Below are 11342 nucleotides of genomic sequence, written 5' to 3'. Positions count from 1 at the left end.
AGAAGACTAAAGATGGGGTCACGCTCGTCGGTGGGTGCTGCCAATCAATCTGATTCACTATTCAACATCTGAGTCTGAATGAAACAGGGCATTTTATTTATCATTTGTGTGCCACTATTATGTCCATATTTGTGACTAATTGAGCTTCACCTGCCTTCTCCTTTCAGGTAACAAAACAAAGGCTACAGTCAGCACAGGTAACACCTCTATATCAATTCTCTTGTTGCTCTGAAATAGTGTATAAATGTACACATTTTTGTAAATTCAGCCTTTTTTGACACAATCTTTGACATAAAAGCAAAACGAAAGTGTAATCTCACTGGATCCTCAGGTGGTTAGTGAGAGAGAGGTGTGTCATATTTCAGCACCTTACTCAACACTAAGCTGCCTAACTCCCCATGGGCCAGGCACTGCCATTTCTCATACATAACAAGCAGAGAAGCCAAGGGAGGGAGACTTCCTGCCAGAGGCGTCCAGGGGAAATGGCTGTGTTGTTGTGTATCATAGCTGCTAGTGAAGTGAATGTGTTTTGGAAACTGATGATACAGAATGTCTTATAGCCACTAAATGAGGGAAGATGTCTTTTTTTTTTTTTATTTCTCAGTGGGAACAAGCGACCTACATTAGATCTATAATCTGATCATCTGGTTCCATAGGCGGATATGATGCCTTAGTGCAGCTTAGTTGTGATTATTATTATGTGTAACACTATCACATACAGTGCAGAGCATCAAAATTAACTTGGAATTAAACCTTTTTTAATGCAGCGACAAATTGGTCAAAACTTAAAGGTCCCATGTCGTGCTCATTTTCAGGTTCATACTTGTATTTTGTGTTTCTACTAGAACATGTTTACATTCAGTAATGTTAAAAAAAACAACTTTATTTTCCTCATACTGTCTGCCTGAATATACCTGTATTCACCCTCTGTCTGAAACGCTCCATTTTAGTGCATTTCAATGGAATTGCAATGGAACTGTGTTGCTAGGCAACAGTTTGGGTCCATGCTTTCTTCCTGTCAGCTGATGTTATTCACATACACTGCAACAGGAAATAAACTGGGACACATTTAGAATGTTTATGTTTAAAACCTCGTAATGGTCTAAATATTGTATATTTGTGACATCACAAATGGACAGAAATCCTAACGGCTTGTTTCAAATGCGCAACTTATGAATACGGGCTGTGTCTTTTTCTCCGTATATTGAGCGTTTTGATAGTTTAACAGTATTTATAAGGCACTTAAAGCTGCTTAATAATATAAAGGACATGGAAATCTCACTTTTTACAATATGGGACCTTTAAACAGGAATTCAAATTCCAGTTTATAATGTATATAGAATATCAACATAGAACTGAATTGATTAGATCGGCCCGATTGTCACCGATATCTGATCCAGCTATTTGAGTCAGTATCAGTCCGATATCCGATCCGGTATCGTTATCAGTGCATCCCTACTAATAATCTTGTGTCCCCTTCAAAATTAACTTGGTGTTAGGACGCTGATTGGGAACCACTGGTGTAAATACAACAACATTTAGCACAGAGTGACTACATAACGATGCAAACAGTAAAATGTGGGGTGAAACTGGGTGAAGTCTATGAAAGCCTCCAGGCTGTTCCTGAGGCTGAGACATCAACGGCGATGATCCAGTCTTATATAACTCTGTAGGGCGTTCCAAGTAGAATAATTAGAGTCATTAGTATCTCTTTTACCCAACCCTGTGTAGACACAAGGTAAAGTGATGCAAATATCTTCCACCACGTTTGAAAACACTATTGCGACTTAACATCTTTCACACAGATTTATTTCAATGCTACGATATCCTACTCAAGCACTCGAGCAAAAGCACTATTTTTAAAATGAGACTATTATCAAGCTTGGTACAAACAGACAATGGACTCAGAGCGGAGTAGAATGCAAAGTCTTTACTTAACAGCAAGGGTTCAGTACACGGGAAGTCAGTCCAGAGCACAGACTGTATATAAGAACTGGATGTAGTCACCGTGACGTCACCCGTTGGCTTATGGACTGCCATTTTGAAGCCTCGAGTTCTGTATTTTGCCCGTCACCATCTTGGTTCTCTGCAACCAGAAGTGATACAAGAGGGTGGAGCTAAGTACAACCGAACGCTGAATAAGACATTTTTAGGCGACCAAAAAGGTTATAATTTACTTTCATGAAGTGAAAACACACTGTGAAAGGGTTAAAGTTCTAAAATGAAAACACAGAAAACTCCCAGACCGGACAACGCCGTGGTAGCGACCTGTCAATCATAAGGTAGCCCCGCCCTAAAGCATCCCCTGCTTTATGGTCTATCTGACTCTAAATGGGACCATAATTTACTAAATGAACATCATGCTGTATTGAAGAAGACTTGAAACTAGTGATTGAGACCATAAACTCATGTTTACAATGTTTACTGAGGTAATAAATCAAGAGAGAAGTAGGCTCATTTTCTAATAGACTTCTATACAACCAGAGGAGTCGCCCCCTGCTGGCTGGTAGACAGAATGCAAGATCAAGGCACTGCAGCATTGGCTTCACTTCTCAGACCCTGGAGGTAGACCACTGGTCCAGAAACAGGCATACTTATCCAAAAACACTAGTCAGAGTACTGCAGGTTGGTCTCATAAACACTGGGAAATAAAAAAGCTAGAACACTCATTAAAACAGAAAAGACAAACTGGCCCATAGACTGAATATACGATGAAAGGAGGGTGACGACGGGGCTAATGAGGGAGAGGTGAAAACAATCAGGGCGGGGCAGACAATCCGTGGACCAGGTACCACGGGCGGACTGTCCTCAGTGCGCCCCAACCTCCCCCCAGGGCGGGGCTCTGCCCAAGTTAAAGGAGCCAGGGGTCTGCGGCGATATCTGCAACCCACCCGACCCATCTTGAAACACGGACCAAGGAGTCTAACGCACGCACGAGACAGAGGGTGCAAGCAAAACCCCCTTGGCGCAATGAAAGTGAGGGCCGGTGCGCGCCGGCTGAGGTGGGATCCCGGCCCCGCACCACCGGCCCGCACCGTCGAGGAGGTGGAGCGTGAACGCGTGCGATAAGACCCGAAAGATGGTGATGAGAGGTTAACGTCACACTGGCTTAAAATGGTACCGTTGTGTCGAAGCCGTTTTGCGAGTACGAGTTCATGAGCACAGTATCGGACCCGATACTGGTATCGGTGCATCCCTAGAATTTATAATAAATAAAACATATTAAATTCAATACATTTAGGGGTTTTATGGCAACAAAAACAAGCAATGATCAATGAACTGGTTGGATTAGGCCTATTGTGACAATCCTTACCTTCATGCGTCTGTTTAACTGTGACCACCATATGGCTGAAAAATTGTTGGATTGCCATTGGATTTATTGTCCACATTAATGTTTCCAAAATCAAGAACAATTTAGACTTTGGTGACTTTATGGTTGTTCCTCCATCAGGTCAAACTAAGCAAAGTATTTGTCAAATCAACGCACTGTTAAGTGTAAAAGTAAGTAAGTAAGGTAGTTGTCATTTCCATTTCCTGTCAACAACTTCCGAACAACTAGACAAGCAGGTTCCAGCTTAAGGCATAGGCCATATAGGCGGACGCCTAGGGCGCCACCTTCTGGGGGGCGCTGGTCGCCCTCTAAAAAACAAAAAAAATGTCTCTCCAATCACTGTGGAAGCTTTGAAATCCAGTATTGTGAGTGTCATGTTTATTATGCTTGTCTTCTTCTTCTGTCCCTACAGCTGTGTCTGGAGTGTCTCAGGTGGGTGGAGCCATGGTTAGTGGGGTTACCACGGTGGCCCACAAAACTGTGGAGGGAGCAGGCAACATCGCCGCTGCCACTGGATTGGTTAAGAAGGATCCAGCCAAACAAGTAAGAAAGATAGGCTGACTTTTCATCTAAAGAAATCAGTATACATCCTTGGTGTCTGTTTTGACTTGATATGTATTTATGGGTTCAAATTCTACTCAAATTAATAAGTTTTTATCATATTATTTATATTTTTCGGTTGATAATAGCGCCCCCTACAGCAGTGTTCTCCACTGGGTGTGAATTTTTGGGTCCGACTGTAATGGGATTGGTGAAATATCTTAATAAAAACAGTTCATACTATCACTTGAATTCCAACGGCTGAAGTTGTTAGCCGCTGCTTGTGTGATGTGAGCGCTTCATACGATACTTAAAGGCACACTTAAAGGAACAATGTGTAGCATTTAGGGGGGATCTATTGGCAGAAATGGAATATAATATTAATAAGTATGTTTTCTCTAGTGTATAATCACCTGTAAATATGAATCGTTTTGTTTTCGTTAGCTTAGAATAAGACGTTTATATCCACATACGGAGCCGGTCGCCATGTTTCTACAGTAGCCCAGAACGGACAAACCAAACACTGGCTCTAGAGAGGGCCATTTGCGTTTTCATGTTTTTGCGTCGGCCACCGTAGTTCTCCTACATGCTGGGGTCACGGGAAAATTTTCAGATGGTTGCAAGCTGCAACCTCTCCACTAAATGCCAGCCAATCCTGCACACTGCACCTTTAAATGTGTTTCTTGAGCTGTAAACGAAATTAAATGACTGTACTGTGGTGAAACACATCAATGCCGCCATTCAGCTTACACCATCATTCACATGTGTTTTTGTTTATGTTGAGATGTGCGGTACGTCAACAACGCGTCATCAGTTACACTGCGCATGTCCTAAAGCCTATGGTGTTAATGCACAGGCTGAGCAGAGTTATTAAAACAAATTCCCGAAGCCGGATCATGATCCGGATCGCCACCAAAATGTAATGGATTGTTCATTGGGCCACACCCCACCCCTCTAAAACATTTCATTCAAATCCATCTCGGACTTTTGGAGTAATCCTGCTAACGGACAAACCAACAAACCAACAAATCAACAATCCAACGCCGGTGAAAACATAACCTCCTTCCTAGGCCTTCGGCCTTGGTGGAGGTAAAAATGGCTCAACCGGTTGGCACTTATCTATGTCACGAAATAAGAAAAAGTAAGGAATGTTATTGCCCTCTAATCGAAGATGGGCAGCTCTTAAAAAAAATCCCCAAAATATGTACAATATCATTATAGCTTATAATTCCTTACACACAAAGGAAGAATAATTCAAATTTCAGTGCGACTTTGACTCGTCTGACCACAGTTGTTGAATGTTCACACTTCTCCACAAACATATCGATAATTGTACAATATGTACAATACACCTTTAGAAATGGTTGTTTTGCAGCCGAGCACATCTCTCCATTTCATGACAGTGGCTGCCAGCTATGTGTCAAAATGGCCTCCTGACCTTGAGTCATTTGTCATCACTTTTCATATCTACTGCGCGTCTCTCTCCTTTGAAATGAAGGCCGTTACATGTTGTTAGCTTTTCCTGCATTGTTCGTCTTGTCAGTCTGGCCATCGTTTGTCCAAAGGTGGAGGAGGAGGAGAATGAGGAGGAGGAGGAGGAGAAGGAGGTAAAGGCTGTTCACAGTAGCAAACTATTTACTGCTGCGACACAAACTCAAATATGAAAAATTATTTTCCCGTCCTCTTTTCTTTTTTTTGCCCTCTCCTTTTCTCTGGCAAAGATTTTGACAGTTCATGTTGATTTTTGATACAGTCAGGGCCGTAGGTAGCTGCCATTTAGGACGCTGAGATCATGTCTTAGGTCTATTTTTCTGGGAATTTGAGGCTTTAGCAATGAGTAGTTATATTGTATATAGCCTTACAAAACAATGAACTATTACTATACAATTAACTTTTCCAATGTGAAAAATGTTGTGGTTTTCAGACATTTCACTGATTAATTCACATGATATTTGCACCCGTGTTTTTTTTAGATATTTCACATGTGAAATCTAAGAAAGCACATGAAAACATTTATTTTTGGGGGGGGCAGAGCCGGTATGAGAAAAGTAAAGTGTTTTTAGAACATTAAAGCATGTAAACATGTTTTAGTAGAAACACAAAATACAAGTATGCACCTGAAAATAAGCATGATAGGTCCTTTTTAACAAAATAAATTAAATACAAAAAACTCACATAATTAACAAGAACCTGAGGGGCATTGGGGGAAGTTAGACTTCAGGATTAAACATCCTTTGAGTCCTTGAGTTCTTTGACTACTAGTAGCGCTGCTTCAACAAATGTACCCAGTTTTGTTACTTCTGCACATGCTCGAGGATGCAAAATGCGCAAAAAAGCTTCAAGTAAACAGTGCACAAATGTTTTATGAGAAAGGCACCGTTCAACAGGTCTGTTAGACCTCAAGGACACGTGTAGTACGTGTAGTAGATCCCTCGACCTAAATCTTTACTTTACTTGCTCCCATTAGCGCAGAAACCCTTTCTTCAAACAAGACACACTTTCTAAGAGGACCAGATGGCCTTCATGTTCACTGAAAAACACGGTTATCACTGTTCTTTTGTTGTCAGTTACATTTCCCCGTGGTATATATCTGGAAGGGATGAGTGAATTTGTGTGTAATTACCCTCCTCTCTCTCTCTCTCTCATAACATCGCTGTGAGTAGCAGGAAATGATGAGCCAATCAAATATTTCCCCAGGCGACACCAACACTTTGTTGAATGTTTGTTGTGATGCTCGATCTTCCTGCCCCCTTAATTAGCCATGAAACACGTTAAGGGATAACAGCTCACACACACACACGTGCACACATTTCTTCCGCTGTACTTTAATTGGCTGCGAATATGAAAAGATAAAGAAATTATTATTTTCCCGTCAATGGCAACAACTGAAACCTGTACAAGCAGTTCTTTTATTGAAGCAAATCATTTCCCCCCCTGCTGCTTTCACCCTTCATTCCTGCCATTTGATTTCATTATCAAAAGATGCTCGCAGTATTTCCCGCAAACACCCAAACACTGAATCCTCTCATCCTCGTTAGCAGTCGTGTTATTAAGGCAGTTAGATAGAAAATATTCACCCTGAGGGATAAAGACACTGATGGAGCTCCACCTGGAATGTGATCAGCTTCATTATGGAGAAGCCCCAAACTGGCAGGCGAGCACAGACAAAACAGATGGACAAACAGACACTGATGGAGAGATGGTGGACAGACTGACAAGAGATTAAATCCTGGTATTCCCAGCGAGAGATTGATGTGCAGATAGCAGCAGATTGTGCTCATTTAAACCATCGTTCCCAGGCGGCTCAGCCATTAAACGTCATTAATATTGATTTCATTTAAACAAATGTATGCCAGGTTGAGAGTCTCGTGTGCCACGTAGACACACAAACAAGAGGACGGTGGGATTAATCTCCTCATCTGGTTGTTTCGCCAATTCATCAGCTAGTGGTGATATCAGGAGACAGCCAAAGGTAGAAGGAGAGGGAAATGACAATGAGATAGGGAGTGGTTGGTAGCTGAGGAGGAGACATGACAGGAAATAGAAAACGGTCTCAACAAACACGTCTTATTGCTCGGATTTTCAGCGATGTGCAATAAAAGAGGCTGCTGTGTGTTTCACGTCCCTGAGAAGCTTTGAAACAATACAGACCGGAGGTGAGGTGTCACTTTGATTTTGCTTTGGAAGATGGTGCAGATATTGTCCTGAAAAGCGGACAAATCTTTAACTTTTGTCCAAAGTTTAATCTGACAGAAGCAAAAAAGACAAGCTGGTGTGTTTACATGAGCACACACATCTCTGCTCCAGCTCCGCTGGGTGAACAGATGGAGGCTTGATGGGTGGCGTTAAACACAAACAGCAGGAGGAGGAGGAGAAGGTGCAATAAGTGGGTTAAGGTGACGTGCGTGTGACACACATGCTGCAACGTCAGCGCACTGTGACCGCTTCCCAATTAAGGAAGGTCAGCTCAATGGCGCCGTGTAATCAAGGCGTCCTTTCAGCTATAGACGAGGAGGAGAGACGTCACGCCTCGCCTCTTTCTCAGCAGCCCCACTCACTCCAAACGACCACCGGTCACAATGATCCTTATGAGACGAGTGCCTCTTAATGTATAAAGGGACAAAGCAAGAGTGGGTTGTTTATATTCAAACTTGTGTTATATATAATACTGCATGAATTATGGCATAATGGTAGTAAATACATCCAGATGTTGTCCTGAGAGTCTGGAAGTGCATCTGTGCCTAGGGGCAACTAATGATTATTTTCATTATCAATCTTTAATGATTCTCTATTAATGTCTAAATTAAAAAAAAAAATAGTGAAAAATGCCTGTGATTATTTCCAAGGTGACATCTTCAAATGTCTTTTGTTTGACCAACAGTTAAAAAACCAGAAATATTTAGCTTATTATCATGTATGACAAAAAAACGTATCAAAACCTGGAACCAGAAGATATTTTTTCTTAAAACTAAAATACCGAAATGATTATTCAACTATTAAAGGGACAGTGTGTAGGATTCGGCGTCATCTAGTGGTGTGGTTGCAGATTGCAACCAGCTGAGTACCCCTCTGCTAACTCCTCCCTTTCCAAGACTGCGGTAACGTGAGCTACTGAGTGCAAAACCGTGGTAACGCCGTTGGCCTCGCTCAGAGGCCATCCTTACCGTAATAACACGAAGCAGAAGAAGTCAGACGGTGGCTGGTGGTTTTGCACTCTGCGGCTCACGTTACCGTAGTTTCACAAGCGTGTCAGAGAACTACGGTGGCCTTCAGGTAACGTAAAAACGTGAAAGTCTCTCTCTAGAGCCAGTGTTTGGTTTGTCCGTTCTGGGCTACTGCAGAAACATGGCGGAGCAACATGGAGGACTCTATGAAGAGGACCGCTCCCTATGTAGATATGAAGGGCTCATTCTAAGATAACGAAAACACGATCCTTAGTTTCAGGTGATTACGCGTTTATGAAAACATATTTATGAATATAATAATAATACTATATTCCATTTCCTTTGAAATAGCAGCAGATTAATCTTTTCTATTGATCAGCTTAAGCTAACCGCTTAATCGACTAATCATTGTAGTTCTATCTGTATGTCTTTTTTGTTGTTTTCTTACTTACAGTAATGCACCAGACCAGAGCACATATTAAATTCTTTAAATTTCCACATTCAACATCTTTTCTCCTATCTCACATTAAATATACAGTAACTCCCATAAGATCATGCGTATATAAAAATCAGATCATATTAAAATGTTTCCTTTGTGTCTCTTCCCAGTGTGATGAAGCCTCAGCAGGACAGGACCTGGCAGAGTCACCGGTTGATACCGACCCTGCTGATGCTACAGAGGTAAGACTCCTGTTAATAATAGTCAATAATAATAATAATAATAATAATAACTAGAATGGCCCTCGGAGAGTGTAGACCCCCCCAAAGACGACAGCAGCTAGAGGAATAAATAAACCATCTTAACGTGTCTTGTAACATTACCTCGACTGGTTAACACAGTTGTAATAGCGTCATGCCGCATGGCGACGGTAAATTCACCGTCCACCTCTTGTCCCTCTCCTCTCTCTCAGGACGACACCGATGATAACTGATCGAGAGCTTCACAGTCGAAGACCAACGATCAACAATCAATGACGAAACATTCCATGTCACTCTGCCAAGTCCCGTTGTGCCTCGTTTAATGGAGTCTGTGCCCAACGTCTCTCTGTGTGTGTGTGTGTGTGTGTGTGTGTGTGTGTGTGTGTGTGTGTGTGTGTGTGTTTGTGTTGTTACGTATGTCTGTACAGCAGTATATTTGTAAATGTTGTGTGAGTGTGTGTGTGTGTGTATACGTGTGCCTTTTACACATCAGTCCTGAAAGTGAAAAGTGTGTGTGTGTGTGTCTATATGTACGTTTTCTGTCACTTGTGTGGCTATATGTCAGTAACTCAACCATGGAATAACACCACTTCAAGCACCTAAGTGTCTCTATATAAATGGACAATTTACAGTGATCTGTTTCAAATGGAAGCGTAATGATAGTCTCTATTTTTGTCTGTATACCGTTAAAAACTGTTTTTTGCGGTGCGTTATGAAGTGCTGAGCTATTTGTGCATTCATATTGTATTTTTTAATTTATCACCTCTCACTGTAACAAATATATCTCACGTTGAATGGACTTTTGATGAACCAAGAGCATGTGAAACTACTCAGCTGAACTGCTGTGATATATAAATTTATTTGGAGTTAAGTGTTAAATAAAAATATGTTTAAACAAAAGGGGGTTGTCGCTGAAGTTTTTGTTCATTCAGTGTCAGGACAAACATGTGCACCAATAACAGGTTCTGCCAAGAGTTATAGTAATATAAGGATTCATGATTGAACTTTTATTTTCATCAGAGGAAAATGTGTCTTTTGGCATTTGCTTTAAAGGTCCCATATTGTAAAAAAGTGAGATTTCCATGTCTTTTATATTATAAAGCAGGTTTAAGTGCTATATAAATACTGTTAAACTATCAAAACACTCAATCCACAGAGAAATACACACAGCCTGTATTCAGAAACTGTGCGTTTGAAACAAGCCGTTAGGATTTCTGTCCACTTGTGATGTCACAAATCTACAATATTTAGACCATTTCACAGTTGTAAACGTAAACATTCTAAATGTGTCCCAATTTATTTCCTGTTGCAGTGTATGTGACTAACATCAGCTGACAGGAAGTAAACATGGACCCAAACTGTTTCCTAGTAACGCAATTCCGTTGCCATTCCGTTGATATGCACTAAAATGGAGCATTTCAGACAGAGGGTGAATACAGGTATATTCAGGCAGACAGTATGAGGAAAATAAAGTGTTTTTTTTAACATTACTGAATGTAAACATGTTCTAGTAGAAACACAAAATACAAGTATGAACCTGAAAATGAGCACGATATGTCCCCTTTAAAGGCAGTGATAATCCTGCCTGTAGCTACTGAACCAACCAGTGTGTTGTTACAATAGAACATGTTGGCCTTGATTATATGTGCTGCACCCAGCTGTTCAGCAGCAGCATGCTATAATGTGTGTTTAAGAGAGAAAAATATATTATGAGAACAGTAGATGTCACCTAGAAGTGGTGTACATCATCTGAAAACTCAGAACCTGAAGATGAATTTGAGATGCAGCTCAGTACCCTGTGTCAAGTTCTTCTATAGTCATAAATCTGAAATAAACATGAATGAATTAATAAAACTAAATTGTGAAAGTGTGTAAGGGTTTAGAACATGATGATAGAAGTATATGATGGTCATCCTCATGCTCTATTATGTCTCATAAGTTGTTGCAGCAATTTTTGGGTTAATACCATTTATTACACAGATTTGGTGCTAAATTAAACCATTTTTTACCACTGGAGAATTAATAAAAAATGATCAATAATCTCTCCAAAATAGCACATTAAGACACCAAGACCTTGAGGAATACCATAGAAAAAGCCATGCTGTGAT

The 11342-nt window shown here is 40.9% G+C and overlaps 1 protein-coding gene across 1 annotated transcript in view; it reads left to right on the top strand.

Annotated features, from left to right (window-relative positions):
* The window catches only part of LOC119477881 (alpha-synuclein-like), a 10697-nt gene extending 563 nt beyond the window's left edge, over positions 1-10134 (top strand). Inside the window, exons 2-6 of the mRNA XM_037752089.1 lie at positions 1-30; positions 168-197; positions 3744-3874; positions 9145-9216; positions 9447-10134. The exon at positions 1-30 is cut by the window's left edge and continues 99 nt beyond it. Coding sequence (XP_037608017.1) covers positions 1-30; positions 168-197; positions 3744-3874; positions 9145-9216; positions 9447-9467 — 284 coding nt within the window. The 3' untranslated portion in view covers positions 9468-10134. The remainder of the gene's footprint in view (positions 31-167; positions 198-3743; positions 3875-9144; positions 9217-9446) is intronic.
* The last annotated feature ends 1208 nt before the right edge of the window (positions 10135-11342 follow it).

This window comes from Sebastes umbrosus, chromosome 19 (genome assembly GCF_015220745.1).
Source record: "Sebastes umbrosus isolate fSebUmb1 chromosome 19, fSebUmb1.pri, whole genome shotgun sequence".
NCBI classification, from domain to species: Eukaryota; Metazoa; Chordata; class Actinopteri; order Perciformes; family Sebastidae; genus Sebastes; species Sebastes umbrosus.
The sequence above is the reverse complement of the archived record's forward strand: the minus strand, read 5'-3'. Positions and strand labels throughout refer to the sequence as shown.